Below are 21,793 nucleotides of genomic sequence, written 5' to 3'. Positions count from 1 at the left end.
TAGTAAAGGCTTATCCTGCATGGGACTGCTCTCTTGAATTGAGGCTGTAAGCAGCAATTTAAAAAATACACTAAAGCTGGTGCTGCCACCAAAAGTTGCATTTCCTTCCTCTTCCTCTTTGCTGTTTGTACCTACCTTCTCTCACCACATCCACAAAAGGAACTGGGTTAGGCACTGTGTCTTCTATGCCACCCAGCAAAAAGAGGGGTGGATGGGTAGTTTTAGCACGAGCCAGAGCCGGCTGCGATCCAGATCACCACACATCATGAAATATTGGGCCAATGGAACTGAAGCAGTGGTAGGATGAGTCTAAAAGGCTGGGACTGGCTTTCTTCTGTGGCACTCCCTGCTTGAAATGCTTTGTGGGGGGAGAGGAAAAACACAGAACAGCCTCATACACAGAATGCCTCACTGGTATCATGGAACATTTTTGGGAATGCAAACACATTAGTCTTATTTATTTCAGTAAGTGCACACACAAGTGGCTGGACTAATATCTGAGCCGCGCTGGCTGCAAGAGCAGGGCAATTCCGTGCCTACGCAATCACGCGTTTGACGTGTCATCCTCAGCATCAGAGTTTACATCCCACTCCAACAAACACCAGCAGATTACGTATCTTGGAGCTGTACTTTAGCTCAGTTCACCCTGCAGAGTTACACCACTATGATTATATCCCATAAAGGATTTACTAACTATCCAGTCTAATTAGGGTTGCACAACTCTTCCATTTTACAGCACCTTAAAACGTTGCCAAACTAACCTTTGGCAAGACTTTTCTGTCCCTCTCACACAGATGACAGAAAAAGGCAAAGTGATGTATTCAGTTAATCTGAGCCTCATTCTGAAAAAGTAATTTCCCGGAACAAAACTTCTGAGAAAAAGTTTTCTTCTCCACATTAAAAATTCAATTTCTTTTTCTACAGCTTTCTTGAAAATCTCCAAAACTTCCATGCTTCAGTTACATTAAATGAGAGATAAAATTGCATTTTTGACATAAAGGCATCATTTCTGACATGTTTCAATACACATGATGACACTGTTCAAGTGCAAAAAAAAATTCACTGCACAGAATTTGTGGACAAAGTATTTAACTCTCTAAGATCATGCTTGTCCAAATCAGAGCTGGACAAAAGCTTTCCTGTAATTATTTCACATGGTTCTTAAAAGCCTACAATCAAGGAAAAGAACAGGAAAAGGTAAAGAGAACAGAGACACATCTCTCAGGTATTCTTAGTCATATCCCTTCAGTAATGAAGGGAGAAGTAAGAAGACTAATGTGAATAGATATGCTAAAAACAAAGGCACAGATGAACTAAGGGAATAAAAAACACATGCTAAAAATAGCAAACTCAACTATAAGGAGGAATGGAACCCAGAATTCCTAAAACTTCACTTTCCTTTGGCTGTGAGCTTATGAGCTAATTTAGAAGCATTCCACCGCCATTGCTGGACTTCAAATTATAGAATCATACCTTTCTGTGTATGTATTCATCAATAATTTCATTTTTACTATGCTTCGGTAGGCTTGCAATAGTTTTTGTATTATCCAGAGTAGGTGAAACAGGTACAGAGACTAACCTGCTCTAAAAAAGGGGGAGGGAAAGGGAAAAACAAACAAAAATTGAAAAAAGGACTTAAATAGCAACAAACAACAAAAACAATAATGTGTGCTTTTACTCTAAGCTTTGTGCCAGGAGGCAGCAGCTTTCTGAAAAAAAAAAAAAATCAACTCAGAGAATATTTCATTATCTAATCTGTTGGAATGACCCTTTACAATGAAATGATACAACAGAAAAATGAATTATAAGCTTTACTGCTTCTGACACATTAGATTACATTTGCTGGCATTAGATGAACTACAAAGAAGCATGGTAACTGTAACCCATGTCCCCAAAAGGAGATACGGGGATTTCCTGATGTGATTTCCACATGCCAGTAGAAAAGGACAAGGGTCTTTGTCCAGCACTCTTTACAGTCACATCACATGCACAAAGAAGTTGACACCAAGTTCACTGCACACCTTCCCTCCTCTTGCGCAAAGCTGCCTTTGAGATGGCCTTTGCTCTGAGGCCACGGTGGAAACAGCTCCAATGTCCCCAACTCATCCAACTCTGACCTTTTCTTATCAAGACAGCTCAAAAGGTAAATACAAACTTCCTCTTACAAGCAGCGAAATGAATGCAAAAATTCCTGCTTGATCTCAGCATAACCGACACATCAAGGAAAGCTTCATTTAAGTCAGAAATTGCCTAGAAACTCAATGCACGCCCCCAGCATAAACCAGAAGTTTATTTGCAGTACACTGCTATCCGAATCTCCTGAGTCAAATCAGGTACTTTTGCACATTCTAAGAAAATGTTATCAAGAACCATGTTATCATGTTACCATTTTCCTTCTCCATTTCACATACTGCCTGGCCTCAAAACCAGAAGTTGTTTCCCCCTGCCTCTCTCTGCCCAGTCCTCAGAGTAGTGACCAGACCCAAAAGCAAAATACTCCAGTGAAATATCACGCCGAAGGAACTGAGGAGAGCAGGACCAACGGCAGGGTTAGATCGGTCTCCTGAAATAACACTGCCTGCCTTGTATGGGACAAAAAATTTACTTTATCTCATCTGCGGTCCTTCAGCTTCTGCTGCACTTCCTGCCCGCCGAGAGGGGCCAACCTGTCACGAGAAGCAGCGCAGACAGCACATGTTGTCTGCACCAAGGAAGTGTTGTCACAGCAACTCCACCTGTATCTTTTACAGTTCTGGAAGACAAAAATATTTGCATTCTTAGAAGGAATTAAGGCTGTTGACTGATAAAACGGAAACAAGATTTTGCATTAGAAGGAAAAAAAAAGGAATGAATTCTGAAAAAATTATTGAGTGGTCTCATTCTAATCAAATGTAATAAATCAGCCGATAAAAGCTGTATCACTTGGGAGGAGAAGAGATGGGGACAATTAAAAATCAAAATCTCAATCTCAGCTTTTCTTTACTTGGCTGAACAGAGAAGGAAAGAGAAATTCTTCTCACTTGACAAAACCTGACAATCCTTATAGACACTCTTTAAAATTAGTCACCATCCTGGCTGACACAGAACAGCAACACCATAGAATTGGTCCACTTTTAATGAAGTACTGCATCATTATACCAGCAAGCATAGTCACAGCACTAAGAGTTTTTAGTGTGTGGTAGCAGGTGTATTACTCTTCACCTGCACACAGCCCGCTGACCTATCCAATACTGCTCTGTGTGTCACTGAGAGGCTGAAATGCAAGGTTTTGTCAAGGAGTCCTCCTTGTGCTGGAGTATGAAATACTCCAGGCACAGATCTGAAGAATCCCCATGCCCAGGTGCACACAAGCCTGCAGAGCCCAGAGCTTCTCTCCCCTGGTGCTGACAGAAGAGCTGGTGACTGCTGCAGCCAGAGGACACTCACCCTCTGCCAGCTCCTCCCCATCCACAGCCAGAGGCGCAGACCGGGCACCAGCACTGCTCCCCATGCTGAGATGAGCTTAGTGGAGCACAGTGGAGCAGAACCTCAGCACCCCCAGGGTCAGGACTGCACTGCCAGCTGACTGCTCTGCTGTCCTAGAGACTCCTCATTGCAATACTGCAACAACACCATCACGGGCTCCTACCCACTCCTGCATTTGGACTGCAGCAGAGGCAGCAAAACAGTTTGCCTGTGTGTAATTAATTAAGCAACCTCATCTCTAGCAGTCCTGTTTTTGGTGATTTGATTAAGTACATGGATATTACACTTAGTCTGCAATACTTCACCAAAGAAGACGAAATCTCTAAGATGACTACTTTAAAACTGGTTTTGTAGGTGAGCAAAAGATCATCAGAAATTCACCACCACAGACATGCTACATCTCCCTCCCATCTACCACACCACTTAGTGCTATCTGGTGTACTCATATATTAAATGACAAATTATAGTAGAGGGGAAAAAGGTACTTGCCAACAAAGGTTCAAGCACTCTTGAGTTTGCTTTTTTTAGAACGCTTCTTCCAACAATGCTTCTAATATTTAGAAGTATTATTCAAAGGTGCCTTTCAGATCACACTAATATGCAGATTCCAAGTGCCCTGGCTGAACAGCTCCTCCAAGAGCAATGCATTTATTTTAAAAAGCCTTTAAAAAGGAGATTTAGAAGAGTTATAAGAAGGCCTTTCTGAAATCATATAAAAATAAAATAACATTGCTAGACTGTCTGTACACTCTTCATAAAAAAATATCCAGTTTTCATTTTTGTAAGAAACTCTTTGGAGCTCAAGAGAACAACAGAGATATTTATCATATTCTGCCCTTTAAAAATCAAAGTAAACCAATTATGCACAAGTTCTCTCTCATACTTGCATCTTAAGAAGAAAAAGATTAGGGAGAGGACAGTGACCTTTACAATTTCTCTTTCCAGTCCCTTATTTAATTTGCTTGTCCAGTCATATACTATTTCTTTACATAATATCAAGTGCATCTGCAAACAGAAACACCTACATTCATCAAAAAGCACAGATTAGAGCTACTGATACAGACACAGATCAGATAATTTCTGTAATAAATCCTCTATGTTCCTAACAAAAACCCTCAGGTTTAGACAGGGGCAAGGAAGAGAAGGGCAGACATCATTCAGGAGTTCTTCCTTAGCTCTTCCAGCTATATTCAGTAAATTATACCAACAATTATGCAACAAAGCAAAGCCCAGAAGGATAACCTAGCACTCACCATATTCTCTTCATTTGGTGTCAAGCTTTCTCCTACACATTACACACAAATTATGGGAGAAAAAAAAGTCTGCCCTGAATCTATTTTGCAGGCTGACTTTAAGTCCTTAATTACAAATTATTTATGTCACTTCTTACCCAAGAGATGACCCAGTCTTGGAAAGGGAAAAAATAAATAAACAAAAGAACTGAAGCATACTTGCAACACAACTGAAGCAGACCACTCTCTCCAATTAAAAGACAAACTTATTTATCTGGTTACCCTCTTAAAGACAAACAAACCAACAAAAAAACCTTCAACAACTACTCTGCTACTCAAAAGAAAAAACTTTAATCTTTTCAATGAACCCATGCATACCTACTGTCTTACATTTACTTTTGCAAAGATAGGACATACTGAAGCCTACCTTTGACTTAGTTTTTTGGAATTTAGAACAGAAGAATTCTGGAGCAATGTCTCTTTCAGACGTACCACTGCAAGTCTTGGACACCAACTCTAATAAAGCAGTATTTCAGTTCTGAGTTAGTTATGTCATACTGTATAAATAAGAGGGGACCTAGTGGCAGATTTGTATAAATCTATTAATCTGAAAAAAGACACACAGATTACTCTGTATGAATGTGTTGAAGCCAGAATTATACACTTTCCAGGTTTGTTCTGCAAGTGGTAGAGAGCACTGATGAGGTTAAAGAAAGGATAAGGAAATAAGCTGTTCTTGCTAATTCATATAATTTCAGTATAAAACACACTAATGCCTTTATGTCAAATAAAATGCATTTAAACTAAACTTTCATACAAGCATTTACTCAAAATCCTCCCCAAAAGCCATGCTTCACAGTGAAAAGCAAAAGAAGGGCCTCCTTACCCATACACCACCCCTTAAAACACTTCTGCATAGCAGTTTGTAAATACTTCAAACAAATATACTAAGACATTTCAAGACTGTAAAACAAATGATTTAAAATTGTCAAGTACATCAGCAATACCAACCAACAGATGCTTCAGGAAGATTCTAGGATATGCAGATCATGCTAAGACCACCTTCCAAGCAATAGGCAAAAGAAACCACACAGTTCTGCAGTCAGCAGTAAAACTACCCTGAGGAAATGGCTTTCAAAAATTGTCATAGGACAATGAATTTTAACCAGCACATTCAGTACACACAGTGAATCCTCGGGGTCATGAGCTGTATGACTTTAACATCACCATTATGGCCATAAACTTACAAAGACACCTTGAAAGTCAGTCCTTCCTTCTGGAAGGACTTCATGCTTTACAACATAAAGCAGACTTTTACAAGTGTACCTGCCACTGCAAACACTATGTGGACTTCTTTTAATGAGCAAACATATAAAAAGGTCTTTAAACAGCATCTCTGGATAAGCTTGAGCTGTACCAGGCAAAGCAGTTTTGAAGCAGTGCAACGCTGCGACAGCTCTAGCCCGACAAATCAGAGTCTAGCTTGCTGCTGCTGCTGCCACCATGTCCTTAAAAAGAAGGGAAAGCTCACCTAGAGGATCCACAGAAACTCTGTGCATCTCGGAAGGGCACACGACAGGGTACCAAAAGCCACACTGGCACAGAGGCGTCAGCTCTCGTTGCCTAACAAGACTCCGTCTGGGTCAACACTGACTTTCTGACTAATCAGGAGTCTGACCAGACTCCAGAGCTGTCTGCTGCCATTCCTTGTTTTTCTTGTTTACACAAGACCTGCAGATGCAGCCTGGGCAGAAGAGAAGGAAAGAATTTTAGGAGGGCTGCTCATACTTTGCACTCAATAGATTCATTTCTTCCCTTTCCAAAGCTCACACAAAGAGCTGACGGCTGATTTTTTGCATGAAGTGCAGTAGCCAGGATGAAAATCAGTGCATTCGAGGACAAGACCAGAGCCTTCCTTAATATTTCAGTTCAGTCCATCACCTTGATGAGCCTATGAATACTAAACGAGCAAAAACAAGTTCAGTAATAACCACAAAGCAAGCATGCAGAGAGAAAAACCCTACAGATACCGTAATTAGCTCTGCTAACAGTAAATGAAGAGTCATACGGTTGAGAAATATTCCATATCACTACTTGAATGAAAGAGGTTCCCTCTGCTTTGAGACAGCAGAAAAGACAAGTCCCTGTTGCAAGGAATAGAAGACCTACTCTTCTGACATAAGCTCTGTGTCAAACTTCTTAGCCTTGTCTCCTGATATTTTTAAGGGGAGATGGTTTAGAAATGCACACACTTAATACAAGAAAAGTTTAGTTCGGCTAGCTACTCGCACAGTACAAATCAAGTCTCTTTTGAGGAGACATATCTTTTTTGTGAAACACTAAAATAACATGATCAAGATACTAAGGAGAAGTCATATTTCCCGTTTTACTAGCACAAAATACTGACGGCAAACCACTTAAAACATACAAAGTTTCTAGGTATGACTTAAAAATGTTTCAGTACCCAGCATCTCAACCCAGAAATACATCTGTGTAAGACAACTTACAGAAGAACATCCTGCATATCTATTACATTCAGTAGTAGATTTCCTTATACATCTACCCTTATGAAAACAGTCTTGTAACATATTAGTATGTTTTAAATTAATAAGGCGTTCTTACCTGTGTATCCTGCCCACCAGCCCCAGGAAGCCACCATTGCTAAAAGCCATTTAAATAACACTCCTTCGATATACCAGAAGCTTTTGCTGTCCAATATTCGGAGAGGCTGCAGCACAATTAAATACAAGACGTAGGACGGAATAGCAACCAGGTTATTGGCGACCATAAAAGCGAACCTGAGGAGTGCTTTCAGGCAGGTATAGCCCACCCTCTGGGCCTGCTCTAGAGTCATGGCCATGCTCTTCACAGCGGAGGGCGCGGGACCGTCCTGCGGGCAGAGGGAGAACGAGGTGGCACAGGGAGCGCTCCCCGAGCGGGGACAGCAAAAACCAAAACCAAGGTGGCACAGGGAGCGCTCCCCAAGGGGGCGAGGCGCGGATGTCCGCCGGCGCGGCCCCAGCCCCAGCCCCAGCCCGCTCCCGCCGTGAGTCACGGGGCAGGCAGCGACCCCCGCCCCGGGGGCACGAAGGCTCCGGCGCGACCCTCCGGCCGGCGCCGCCTCCGTTCCCGGGCTCCGGGGGACCCCAGCCCGCACTCGCGGCGGGGCACACACGCGTGCTCCCGGTCGCCCTCCATCTCCCCCTCCCCGAAAAGGCGGCGGGAGCTACGGCGGCTGCCGGCGGCCTCTCCCCCGCCCCGGCGCGGCTGACAGGGGCCCGGGCCGGCGGCTCATGGACCCGGAGGTGGCTGGCCCGGCCGCGGCAGCGCTGCTCGCCCTGCGGCTCCCTGCGGAGAGAGAGAGGGGGGCGGGCGGCGTGAGCGCGGGGGAGGCGGGAGCGCCGGGCCGGGCGGGCAGGCGCAGACCGCGGGTTCACCTCGGTTCTCCCGCGCCCGCGGCCGGGCCTGGCACGCTTCGCTTTCCCTTCCCCTCCCCTCGCTTACCCTTCCCCTCCCTGCCGGCTCGGCTCGGTGCTCCGCGGGCGGGACCGCGCCGAGCCCCGGACCCGCAAGGGCAGGCGGTGCCGCGGGCGGGGGGAGGACCCTGCACCTGCCGGGGGCGGGGGCTCGTACCTCGGCACCGCCGCCGCCTCCGAGCCCCCGACGCGGGTTCATGCCGGGCGCTGGGGCCGCGCTCCCCGCCCCGGCCGCGTCCGCCGTGACCGCCCGGGAGCGGGGCTGGCGCTGCAGCGAGCGCCGCCCCCGCCGGGCAGCGCGCAGCCCCCCGCGCCCTCCCGCTCTCGCGGACAGACAGACAGACAGGCAGACACGCAGAGACACTGGGACGGATGCCGCAGCGCATCCCGGGCCCGCCCGCGGACAGCCGCGCTCCGCGGAGGGGGCACAGGCAGGGGCTGCTCCTGCGCCCGTCCCGGAGCCGGGCGGGGCCACATCGGGACGGGCCGGGGAATGGCCTGAAGTTGTGTCAGGGCAGGTTTAAGATGGATGTTAGGACATGGTGGTTTGGGCCCTGGAGGTGGCTCCCCCGGGCAGTGGTCACACCACGAAGCCTGGCAGAGCTCAAGAAGACTTTGGACAACACTCCCAGGCACACGGTGTGACTCCTGGGGGTGTCCTGTGCAGGGCAGGGAGTTGAATTGGATAAGCAATCCTGTGCATCCCGTGTAACTGTGGTTCTGTGTCCAGGGAGCAGCATGGCTCGGCCCCACGACTCCCCCTCGCCCTTGTTTTTTGGTTAAAGTTGGGCAATCGGGGAAGGTAGAAGAGGACGCTGTCACAGGTTCCCTCAGCACCACCAGAAGGACCCTTTGGGCCCCGAGAGCAACAGTGCATTTTGTCTTCTCCTTGTAGTCAGTCCCTTGTGCATGCTTTTTACAAATCAACTTCTCCAGTCTTCCTTCTCTCTACCCTTCCCAACAGGGCCACAAACGTCATCTACCTCCAAACCAACTCTGTGATGGTCTCCAACCTACAAATACACCTGATGCCAGCACAGAAGTAGCTGAGGGCAGAGACTTGACAGCCCCATCCAGAGAACCTGCACCTTTACAAAATCACTCCAGGGTGAAGATTTTTTGCCTTCTGTGTAACTGCATCATCCCTTGTGGTGATACAGGGCTGTTGCCTCTTGTCTGTTCGCTGTGCCTGTCAGACGCAGGTCTGCTCCTGTCCTCTCTATAACCCCTGAAGAGGCCATGGAAGAGTGCTGCCAGACTTCCATCAAGTCTCTCTGGCCTGACCAGGCTGTTCCCTCTGTTTTCTTGAACTGTCAAAACACTTACACTGAGCAGAATGGCTTTGCAAGGGATTTTAACTCTGCTTGTGTTCTTAAGGAGGAGTAGCAGCTGAAACCACCTTAACAAGGAGGTGTGCTAGAAGGTCTTTTGTGCTGAAAAAAGGGGAAAAAAAAGTTCAAATTGTAATATGTGGACTGAAAAACATATCGGTTTCACATACTAACCATGCCATGTGTAAAGCTAGTCTACCGTTTCCTAGACAATGAGGCTTCAGAGATGACTGTACCATCAACAAAATTAAATCCCAACCTCTATTCCAGGAAGCAAACAAAGTTGTTATTGCAGATAAATTTAATTTGAGAACTTAAAAATGCAAACAACTAAATAATACCATCGTATTCTATTTGAGCAAAACAAAACAACACTAAACTTCTGACCTTTTTGACACAAAGCACACATCTTGCATAAGTGTTTCCAAGTCTGAGTGGTTTTTTGCCTGTGTTATTTTTATTCCTAGGTTAAACCTGACAGTTGTGCTCAGTAATCATGATGCAGTCAGCTTGAGCTGTTCTGAAGTGCTACCACCATCAGTAGAACTTGAGTTTTATGTTGGTTTGGAGTTTTTTTTCCATATATGTCATACAAACAACTCTGGGTATACACTTGAAGTTATTTTCAGCAAAATTTTGCTCCAAAATTCTCAAGTAGAAAAAGAACAATTTTTAGGCCATTGTTAAGCATACATTTTCGTTTTTTACATCCAACAGCAAAATGAAGCTTGGTTTATGTATAATTCCAAGATTAAAAATATTTATTATACTTTTTCTAAAAATGTATTATCTTAATTTTATTCACACTGCACAATTTGGAACACTATTCTGAAACCTGGTGCGTCCAATGAGGGACTGCAGAAATGATGTTAGACAAGTAATGAATCAGGCAATTTATCCTGCAGAAAGGAATTGCACATGGGGAAGCAGCCATACAAAGCATTCATTCTTTGTCAGTGACTGCCTTAGAGCTTAGGAAGCTGTGGTTTAGCATTCTGCTGAATGAGCTCGTAGCAAAGACCCACCCCTATTCCTCATTTCCTGGTCTTCCCGTGGACAAACCAGGTCCTAGGAAGTGTGCACAATGAAATAACCCCACTGCTCTTGAGAAGCCAGCTGTGCCACCCAGTCTGAGCCTCTGAAGAATCCTTTCTAGTACAAAGTTACATGTGTGCCATTACTGCAAACAGAAAGAAGGAGACAACTAAAAGCAGCAACTTTTTATTAGGTCAATAACTCTGAAGCCCAGAAGTATCACAAGTGATTTTTGGTTTCGATTTTAAGAAAAATAAATTCCATTTTCTGGAAGCCATTTGTCAATCTCTGAGCTTCATGAGCTTTCATTATATATACTTTGTCTTTTTACTACTATAAATGCAAAAAAAGGGCCAAGTATTAATATAAGCAGCTCTCACTTCATGGCCTTTTTAATAATTTCTCTAAAGTTTACATGTTTTTTGACTGAATATCCCCCCTATAACTTCCTCTTTTCAGCTTCACAGAAATACAGACAGGGCTGTCACTATTGATCATTGTAAAAATACATTTTAATGTACTTATTAACTGGTAGCTACGGGTATGAACATTAGTAAAATTAGGTCATTAACCAATGTCAATGATTGCTGGAGCAGATAAATAAATATTGGAGTTGTCTCCCACTTACCATCATAAAAACCCACAGACCAAAAACACAGAAGAAGGTTGGACTTATTCCTGCCAGTAGGAAGAGAAAACGTGTTAGAGGTGTGAGTGTGACACAGTAATAAGCAAACATCTGTTATATTTGTCTGCTTTAACAAGTTATCCTGAGGAGTACACAGGTTACTGCATAGGCTGGACCTGAACACTGGCTCTGGCTGCACGATTCCAGTCAGGTGTCAGTCACAAACCCCTCGAAAGCCTTTTGAAGAAGGTGACGTTTCTCATGTCTGGGTGCACTTCCAGAAGTGATTGAGCTGCTGTCATTGTCATGCTCTGCCCTTCAGTGGCACATCCTTGCATCCCAGCTTGGCTGTAGCCCTAGAGCTGCCTGCGAGCGGAGCTGCGAGGAGGAAGTGGCAGCGTGGACATCCAAGCAGTCCAGGAGTCACAGCCATAATGGAATCCAGGCTTGGAGCTGCAGAGGCCAGCTAGCTGAAGGATTGGTTTCTGAAGTTAGCAAACAGCAAATTTTGGAATGCTTTTGAACCTCAGTCTGGGCCAAAGATTGGCAAATCAAAAGCTGTTCATTTGTCACAACCAGATTCAATCAGCTCTCCCTGCTTGCTTTCCTTGCAGCAAACTGAACCTGCAGATGCCATATGGTTGGAGAAAAAAGGGTTAGGAGGGTGCACTCATGTGCTGACAACAATAAAAACAAAATAGCCTTTTACAAATCATAATCTCTGTCATACAGAGAGCAAGGACAAGAAAACAAATTTTCTGAGAAGTCTCAGAAATTCTAGAGCAGAAAACAACTACTGCTTCCAGCCTCTCAAAAGAAACAACTGGCTACTTTTAAAAATAAAATTTATATAACATTTTATTTTAAAAAAAAGAGCAGGATAGAAACATGGAAGACTAAACTGCCATGAGGAACTACAGAAGTGGAAACATGCAGAGCACGGGCTGCTGAAAGATGCATAATATAAAATGGGGAATATACTCAGGGGAACATAAATACAGAAAGCATCTCAAGTGAAGTAGTTAGCATTAGATTTGGAAAAGTCACAGTTTAAAGAAGCATCAAGAACCTATGTTTTCTATAATCTGCAATGAACAAAGGGGGAAAAAAGATAAACCCACACCAAAACACAACAGGGAGGAAGGTTTAGGATATGGAAAAAAAAAAATTACATTTAAACTTCAATTCTGAGCTGCTTTGCAGTATCAAATACCCCAGTGTGAAGCATTTTTGCATTACTGTCTTCAAAACATTTAACATTTTCCTTACAACAGTTAAACCTTCCAAAATACTCTGTAACAGTATCTTCTACTGCAACCTCTGTAAGAAAGGCAAAATCACTTCCATTCTCCAAGTAGATTCTTAAATTTAAAGGACAGTATCAGTTACTCCATCTCCACCAGCTGCACCTCAGGAGGAACCGTGCTTGTCCAAGTCCCTTGAACTTCAGTGGCAAGCTGATCCCATGCTCTTTCCTGTAGTTATCCAACAGCAGACATGCTTTTTAAAAGATCTATTTTCAGTAATCTTTCAGGCACATGAGTTCCTTTTGAAGGCTTGCCTTCATTTATCACACACAAAACATAAAACCCAGGCCACTTGCCTTTTGTAATTTCTTTCCAGTAAATGTTATCAGTCTGTTCGACCTTTTGGTCAAAGATGCTTTTGTTTGCACTTTAATTATTTTAAGGACACTTCAGGGTAACATGAAGCAGCAGTTCAAAAGGAAGTAAATTGTGGCATTGACTTTAACACTTGTCACATTCCTGAATTTATGTAAAAAGGCTTTAACTGAATCTCAGCCCCCTGACAAGTTTCCTTCCCTTGCTTGCATCTCCAGATCTCTTCGCAAAGATGAGCCAGCTGCAGCCTTACCAGTTCCCTTGGCTCTAACATACAGAGTTCTCATTTTTACTAGTTTTCTCTAATATTTAAACCCTTGGATGAAAGGCTAAGTTTTTTCACATTAAAAAAAATATAGGCCTCAGAGGAAACATCACAGGCATGACCAAAACTTTCAGGCTCGTGATAAATGCACATTTTTCTTCTCCCTTCTACTAGCTTCAGTTGACATCAGATCTTAGACAGTGCTCGTTTAACAAGACTGCAGGATGCCAAGTTAAGATCTTGAGTTGTTTTAGGGCCATTAGTATAAGAATGACTAAACAAAATGTATTTTTTTTTCTGAGTGAATAAAAAGTAGCATTGAAATAGTAGCATTTGTCCTAAAATGGGTTTTGGTTGTTGTTTGTTTGGCTGTTTGTTTTTTTTTTTTTTTTTTTTTAAACCAGGAATCATTAAATATGATGCAAGTTGGATTGTTACATAGCTCTTTAAGTTAATATTTCATTCCAAAATTTTTGTAAGCCTAAATGAGAACAAGTAAACATTTTATAACCAGGCATTATTGCATTTGTAATTTTGCCCAAGGGAATTTTATACAGTTAGACACAGACAGAAGAAGAAACTCTGGCTCCAGTGAGGCAACTCCAGTGCAATGCTTGAAGTCCTGTCCAACATAAAGTAAGAAATAAAGTTTGACACACAGTTTCCGTGGTGTTCTCAGAGCAAACCAAGCCAAGGAGGCCATGCGACATGGAAGACAGAGATACACAAAATCAGGATATAAAAATATCAGTGTACAAAAATACTGGGGAAGAGAGAAGACTGCTTATGTCTAATGCTGGGGCTGGCTGTGGTCCCATCACTCCATCTACTAAGTCCTGCATCAGACTGGGTCTTTATATAGTGAGATTGTCGAGAACGTATACTGCGTCCTCCCTGCTCTGCATTTCAGATGGAGCTCATCTGGTGGATTGCTGCTGTTCTATTTAATTGGCCAGCATAGTTGGGATTCTCTATGGGAAGGTATTTTTGGCCCATTTAATACCTAATTTTTATTTATCATGTGCTTTCCAATTATTTGCTGAGTCCAAGGTGGTGTCAAAATAGATTTACTGGCTATGGACACATAAAGTGATAGCTCATAAACTTTTTCAGGTGTAGATTATGTTCTAATATTTAGAAGTACTCTGTTATTTAGAATTTGTCAAGGTTTGTTTTTAACTGGTTTTGAATGCATTTATTTCCTTTGTGTGTGATAACCAGCATCTGTACAACTTCCACCACGAATAATCTAAAGACACTCTAAGCATAAGCTGCAGAGGGGGAAAAAGCCATATGATGCTTCAGTGAAGGCTATCTTTATCTCCCAAAAGAATTTGGGTACATTAGTATCTGAATGTCCTTATTCTTTCTACAGCATAACAGGAGCAAATCAAGGAATTTTGGAGCTGGTCAAGAACAGTGCAGTCATCTTGTTCATGACCTTCACCATTTGTAAGACAGGCAGAACCCAGAATATATCCCATTTGAACAACTTCCCAGCTAGTCAAGACTAACAGAAGGTGAGGCAGATGTAGCCATTGCTCCCTTTCTTCTACCAGCTCTATGCAAATTTCATAATTTTCCACTTAGGCAGAGCTTGTTAACCTTCACACAATGCCACTCTTGGATTTTCCATTTCAATCTGTTTTACATAAGACATACACATCATATTTATAATTGTTTGGGTTACTCTTGGTCCAGCATATGAGGAATATAAGGCCTCCTGTTGCAGCTACGTGTTCTGTAACTCATATGCAGACCTGGTACGGTTACTCAACGTATTTCACTGTTGGCCAAATCAATAAAATCTTAAAAACCAGAGAGGTTGTTCCTGCTATTACAATGCCTTTTAATACCATAATAAAGTCTCCATACCAACACCTGTAATTGTGAGCTGAATAATTCAGGTGTTTTGAGGTGTCTGCTTTCGCATTAAAGCAAAACTGAAGACTTTGACAGAGGCCTCTCATTAAAGATGGGTAACAGATACAGCACAATGCAACCAGGTGGTCAGTGAGCAACACTTCCCTTTGCTGCTGTATGGAATGTGCTTCTGCCATACTCCGTGTGTCAGCCAATGGGCAGCTTATGGAGAGCACAACAAAGCTGGGTCCTCATCTCACTTCCATGGGTGTTTTCTTCACCCCATTGATACTACTGTGACCGAGGTAAGTTTGAGCTGAGGGTTTGCTTTTGATTTTTGTGGCATCTTGCTTTTTGTTGGTTTGTTGGCATTTTTGAAAGAAAGGAGCTCTAGAGTTACTCCAACAAATTAATCTTTAACCTCTTTGTTTGCTTGGTTATGAAATCTTTTATCCATAACATTGATTTAATTCAATCCCATCTACAGAATCTTACTACTTCAGGCAATGATAACATGCTGATTATATGTAAGCTTGCACTTTGCAAGATTTTTTTTGTAAGCCCATTAAGTTTGCATAAGGAAGCATGGTACAAACACAGAGATGAAGCCAACCCATCTTTAGGCAGATGGGACTCCTAACATTTTCTAGTTATCACACTGTTTTGTGATTAACCATTTAAAAAAATATATATATATATATAGAAAAACCAGGAATTTGACGGCCCTGAATTAATCTCTAATATTTTTTTTTCTCCATCTGCACTGGCAAACTAAGCACTACACTGTATGGTCCTGATCATAAGGTTCATACGTTTCATAAAGATCAGATGAAGCTCTTATTTTCACTCAAGTTCACTTCAAGTCAGCATTTACCAGACTGACCTACTTGGGTTTTGGTAAACTCTTAACGCCAAGTCAGTGTTTGTAGACCAAACCATAAATACAAGATAACTAAATAAATACTTATCACTGTTATTAAATGTGATTATCACACTTCAATCCCTAGTGAACAGCTTGTTACAAAATAAAAGAGTTATTCACACTACTTTATCCTTCTTATGTTTGTTGAATTCTATATCGTTACAATCTAAAATTAATATTGATGTTTCAGGAAAGTGGCGATTTTCAAGTTGTAAAAGAAGGTAAAGAGTCCAATGTAACAATGACAGCTGCCTTTGTGGGGGAGTGTTTGTCCATGTGCTGAATTCCAGCGATTTCAAACTGGTCAAAGTGCAAAGATCCATCCTATTTGAGCTGACTGAAGACCTGGGGACAAACTAATCAGGTCTGATCCAAGGTCCACTGTACATTTCCAGGTAGCCAGTATTGTAAAATAAATACCATCACTGAAATCTGATCAGGACAGATCTGTTAAAATACTCATCTTCCCTCCCCCAGTTAAGCACAGCATGCAGCCTCCTTGTCTTATGATGCCATATGCAGCTTTGCAACTGTTTTGCTGAGCTTCCTCAAGGCTATGTTTAACTTGGTCACCCAAAGGTCATGAACACATCCATGTTGCAAGCTGCTTATACAATTTTTGCACAAGCTCAAGGAAATCCAAAAGGAGAAGTCACACCATAATTTGCATTCAAGCTACCCACATCCTCTGCAGCCTTGCTACCTGCCTGAAAAACACAGCTGCAGTCTTTCTGCTGAATGTAGAATACCGATGTCCACTGTTAACAGCAACTAATCATTTCTTTGGGAAAACTTCAGTTAAAGATACTGTTGGCACTGGTTAATGACTAATCATTAATTAAGGTAGACAACACTATCAGTTAGGCATTAAAAGGTATCCTGTTTTGGGTTTTTTTTCCTACAGGGAAAGATCATAGAATCAGAGAATGGCTTTGATTGGAAGGGACCTTAAAGACCATTTAGTCCAACCCCTCTGCTTTGTGCAGAGACACCTTCCACTAGACCACGTTGCTCAAAGCCCCATCCAACCTGGCCTTGAACACTTCCAGGGATGGGACATCCACAGCTTCTCTGGGAAACCTGTGCCAGTGCCTCACCACCCTCACAGTAAAGAATCTCCTCCTAGTACCTAATCTGAACCTACTCTCTTTAGTTTGAATACATTCCCCCTTGTTCTATCACTACGTGCCCTTGTAAAAAGTCCCTCTCCATCTTTCTCGTAGGCTCCCTTCAGGTAGTGCAAGGCCACAATTAGGTCTTAACTGAAGCCTTCTTTTTCTATAGATGCAGGAGAAAGTAGAATTCCAAAAAACCCTTATACACCTTATCTGTAGTTTCATATTAAGTTTATCATCCTAAGCCAGGGCAGGCCCTATGTGCTCGGAAGGAGAGGAAGGGAGGGGGTACCACACCCTGTCCTATGATTGGCATCAACAATAAAGCCCATTCCTGTCCTCCCCACAGCCAATCCAAACCACTTTATCCTGATTTACACCAGCCAACAGCACAGACTCAGGCAACACTCATCAGTCAAAGAGGAGTTTTCATCTAGATGATAGTAATGCTGTTATGTACTTTTTACCAGAGATATCCAAGACTAGTTTCCTTAAGTCTGTGCCACAGCACTAAAATATTTGTAAGGGACAATCACTTCCTATTTTCATGCCACACAGTCAAGTGCTGCCCAAAGGCTCCATAGGTTGGCATGTGCAGTAAGAGCTGGAAATTCGTCTTCCTGAAATACCACAATTGTTTATCATTAGTGCTATTGATGCATTTCAACTTAATAAAATGTTGTAAAACCCATTACACCATTGTTAACTGTGGCTAAGAAAAGCAATCCTAATGGCATGGATGAATCCACAAGGGATTACATAGTTTGATTTGTTCAGCCTAAGTCTTGTAACAAAAAGGAACAAAGAAACTAAAGTAAGGTTTCAAAATCATACGGTTTCCTAATGATAGATATAACTGTAATACTATTTTTATAATATTTAGGGAAAAAAAATTTGAAGAAATTAAAAGCATAACAGAAACTCCCTTTGTCAAACAGAAGTGATGCAAGTGGGAAATAAAAACGCTTTCAATCATCTGCTCAACTCTTACCCCTTTTTCTCCATATAGAAGTATCAGTAGTCTGAGTTCCACTGAGCTCCTCTGGAGCCCTACACCCCCTTGTCAATCCAATGTGGCCCAGGCTGAGGCTGATCAACCTACCAGTGTTCTCTGTCTCATCTCACGCTGTCTCAAATGCAAGTTTCTCTCAAGTCCCAGTATCATCTCCCTGCTGGAGGCTCTAAGCAGGACACTCACCATGTTGTTCAGGTGGGGATCCATCCCCAGATTTGGGGGTTAAAAAATGGCATTAAATGCAGTTGTGAGATTGATAAATGAAGTCTCATTATTGGTAGAACTCAGGTCTTTCCACTTACTTCCACTTAAAATTGTCAAGACTGAGACATCAGTGGAAGCCACTATAAGTTTTGGAAGGGGGGAGGAAGGAGAAGACAGAACAGGCTGATGTGTTGAGGTTCTGAAAAATTATCAAACAAGATGTGCCTTGTGTTAATGCTGAATGATGCATCACAGCAAATTCAGTATCATAGAACCATAACTGCTCATCACACTCAGCTGTGAGAATGGGGTACTGAGTTAATTGAGGTCAAGAATTAATTGCATGTCTTTCAGATAACACTTCTAGATGGCAGCATCTGTCTAAAGAGAAGACATTAATTCAAACCTTTCACAGAGAAGCAGAAAGTCCCACTCAGAGCAAGAACGTGAAAAAGTAAGTAAAATGTTATCTTGTCATAAAATGGGTCATGATTGGCAAACTGTAAGTATGGATCAAAGCAGTAATATGCTGCAGAAAGAGCTCAATACAGCACAGTGTAAGCTTGAGTACTTAACCTACTATTTAATGTTCTCTGTACTTGTGTATGCCAAGGAATTTGCCTCCCAAACCCAGCCTTGCATCCTCTTTTCCACTGTTAATACTTAGTGATGACTGAGTTCAATTCTTACCAAGGCAAAGCTACCAAAGATGAACAGAAAAATAAACAACAGTTGAAGAACAAATTATGTTGCATTTGCGACAGCTTGTTAGTAAGGGTTCTCAGGCTTGACTGGTGAAGAAACAGGACATACCATGGGGTGGTACTTGAATTCCAGACTATCTTGGTGCCTGAGATTACCAGCTGACAATCTAGCAGGGAGCAGCCCCGGCCAGGGCAATGTCTCAGACATCTCCAGGAGTATCTACCATGCCCAGTGATAAGCTCTTTATTTTCCTGAAGGCAGGGAGGAATGGAAGCAGAGGCTTGACACCTCCTTGCTCCACACCAGCTATTGCTGTCTCCAGTTGGGGTGGAGGCCAGTAATTTGGACTATGTAAATTATATTGCACATTCCACTCCCTACAACACACACTCTTATTGTGGTAACTTCTGTCTCCAAGTGGAGGTAGTATAGGAGTTGTTACATTCCTTAAATATTGATCATCTCTCCCCTAAGGATGTGGTACACATTAAAAAACAAACAAACAACACCCCCAGCCAACCAACCCCAAACCTAAACCAACATCAGTCGTTAGATGAGTGCACAAAAACATTCCCTGGGCTCCTTCTCCTAGACAACAGCAGCAGTATCTAGGACTTCGAGCAAACATTAATTACATGTGTCCAAATCTACAGCAGAAAGGCTCACATTCCAGGTGAGGAATCTCTGCCATTCATTGTGCTGCCAGACACCTTCACATTTGCTCCTGACCATTAAGTTTTCCTTGTGAAAGGTGAGCAAGGAAGGGAGCAGCTCTGACACGTGGTCAGGCAGAGGCTGCCACTGACTGTAAAGCAGCCAGGGTGATGTGTACTGCTGGCCCACCACACACATGCACAGCATTGCCCTCTCATTCTGCTCCTCCTCCTCTCTGACAGAAACTCAAAGCATCACAACTTTTGCAAAGGTAACTTCAGGGAGTTACAGAAAGAATCACTGGGTGCATTTGGAAGGACTGGGTGCAAGCACTGCTGTGCAGGATGACCTGTTAGAAGCTGTGGATTGTCTTGAGGATGGATGAAAAACCGTAAGCTAGCAGCTGAGTGAAGACACAACTGACTAGAATCCACTTGTGAATTTGCAAAATCAAGGCAATAGATTGTAGGGAAAAAAGTTGATCAAGCTTGCTCCAATACACTGTGCAATACACTCTGCAGAAGCCTTAATCACTGCAGAATGCCAGGAAGATTTGCAAACCACTGCTGTAACCAACACACCTAGGAGCAGTCACTCTTCACCAGTATTTGGCAGAGGCCTTAGAAAACACTACTTGACTTGATGTTCAAAACAAAAAGATAAAAACATTGACTTGCAATTTTAGTCTTGCAATGCTTCAGCTCAGAGATCAGCAATTGCCAAAACCCTACAGTCTCTGGCCACCATCTTTAAAAACAGAGGAAAAATGAAATGTCCTTACAGAATAAATGGATTAACATTCTGTTCCAGTAGAAAAGCAATGAATATCACAGAAAAACTCTCTGTACCCTTGTTCACAGAAGCTCTTCACTCTGTGAACTGTGTTGGTGAGATCCTACCCAGCCTGTAACAGCTGATCAAGTTCACATTGAATTTCAGCTGAACTGTTATAAAAATCCTGCAGGGTTTCCACAAAAGGTCATCACAATGTATGCAAATGCAGGATGAAAGGATATAAAAGAACATACAAGATAAACAATTGAATTCCTGATTAAAAATAGTTCAGCTGAACCTAGGTATTATATAAACACCAAAGATGACTTTTTATAATCTGATCATGCTAGTCAGTGACTTCATTATGCAGGGAAACATGAGCTGGAATACTCAGATTTTTCAGTGCATTCTACAGTTTCACATACAGAGCCATTTGCATGCATTCAGTTCCAGACAAAGTCCACTGCTAAGTACAGCTGTTGTCTGCATTCAGAGTTCAACAAGGCTGCCTACATAAACATTAAAAAATTGAATTTTGGACCTGTGATACAATGCATGTGAAACCTAGCTCTTGCTACCATCTAGATTAAAAAGAAAGCTCATGGACCAGATTCTCGTTTTAGCAATTTGGAAGCACTAATTCTGTTACATTACACCTAATCATCAAGAACATTTAAATTAATCTTTAATCAGTAGAGCTTCATTACTTAACATGTGCTATTTGAGTGCATTGATTAAATGCACTGTTAGTATTTCTCTCTCCTCAAACTCAAATACCTTGAGATCTTTTTCAGATTCTCTTTTAGAATTCATCTTTAATTTTTGCTGTTACAGAAGTTTAAGTTTGTCCAGTTTCTTTTTAACTTCCACCCTGATTCAGACTAACAGTTGCACAAATACTAACACATGCACAAATACTTTAAAGGCTTATATTCCTGAAGATGCAAAGCTTTCGTGCATCTCCAAAATACTTTAGTAAGTGAAATGTCCATGCAACTGCAGCTCTTTTTACTCCTAGCCAGCCAAAATGATTAAAGAAACTAATTAAATAATTAATCACAAGTAGCATTCTTTGTAATGACTGGATTCTTTTGCCATTACCTGGGTAACACAGATAAATATTTTACTGTATCAGGTTGTATGTCTTGCCAGGCTTGTAATTGAAGTGGCCTGGAAGTTTAATATTTTAGAGAGGCACAAATGAGTCATGGTCTCACCTGCCTGTGCTGAGCATGAATTATGCACCTCATTTTAACAGCAGTCCAACACAGAGCTATGGCAGAGATCCTGTGGCCTGTGTCAGCCCTACTACAGCATTACAGGGATTTGTCCTACATTAAAGGAAACTTTTGTCTACATTCTGTTTAGAAATTCAAGTCCTGTGAATAGCTTGTGAATCCGTGTAGACTGTTGAGTAATCAAATCACTGGTGAACTAATTATATCTCAGGCAGCACAGCTGTAGATTGCTGCTCTCTTGCTGGGCAA

At 42.3% G+C, this 21,793-nt stretch overlaps 2 protein-coding genes across 3 annotated transcripts in view; both read right to left on the bottom strand.

Annotated features, from left to right (window-relative positions):
* LPGAT1 (lysophosphatidylglycerol acyltransferase 1) overlaps positions 1-7,964 on the bottom strand; it is a 59,272-nt gene extending 51,308 nt beyond the window's left edge. Inside the window, exons 1-2 of one of the 2 annotated variants that reach the window (XM_041413542.1) lie at positions 7,320-7,447; positions 6,229-6,441 (exon numbers count right to left, since the gene is read on the bottom strand). In XM_041413542.1, the coding sequence (XP_041269476.1) occupies positions 6,229-6,256 (28 nt within the window). In that variant the 5' untranslated portion in view covers positions 6,257-6,441; positions 7,320-7,447. Of the gene's footprint in view, positions 1-6,228; positions 6,442-7,319 lie in introns of both variants that reach the window. The other variant, XM_041413541.1, reaches the window with a different exon arrangement.
* A 17-nt stretch (positions 7,965-7,981) lies between these two features.
* On the bottom strand, positions 7,982-18,176 carry LOC121340654. The gene is made up of 3 exons (XM_041413551.1): positions 18,153-18,176; positions 8,202-9,121; positions 7,982-8,045 (listed from the first exon to the last, which is right to left on the bottom strand). Exons 1-2 carry the CDS (start codon positions 18,174-18,176, stop codon positions 8,369-8,371), a joined length of 777 nt encoding a protein of 258 aa, XP_041269485.1. The 3' UTR covers positions 7,982-8,045; positions 8,202-8,368.
* Between the last annotated feature and the right edge of the window lie 3,617 nt (positions 18,177-21,793).

The sequence above is a fragment of the Onychostruthus taczanowskii genome, unplaced genomic scaffold, assembly GCF_017590055.1.
Source record: "Onychostruthus taczanowskii isolate IOZ18803 unplaced genomic scaffold, ASM1759005v1 scaffold42, whole genome shotgun sequence".
Taxonomy (NCBI): domain Eukaryota; kingdom Metazoa; phylum Chordata; class Aves; order Passeriformes; family Passeridae; genus Onychostruthus; species Onychostruthus taczanowskii.
Note: the sequence above shows the minus strand (reverse complement) of the source record. Positions and strands in the feature narration are given on the sequence as shown.

What these genes read in the sequence shown, in the direction of transcription:
- LOC121340654 (XM_041413551.1), bottom strand. Translation starts at nt 18,176, where the DNA reads ATGGATCCCCACCTGAACAACATG. An exon ending in ATCCCCACCTGAACAACATG is followed by an intron (nt 9,122 to 18,152) that starts GTGAGTGTCCTG and finishes TGGGAAGGGTAG; the next exon opens with AGAGAAGGAAGACTGGAGAA.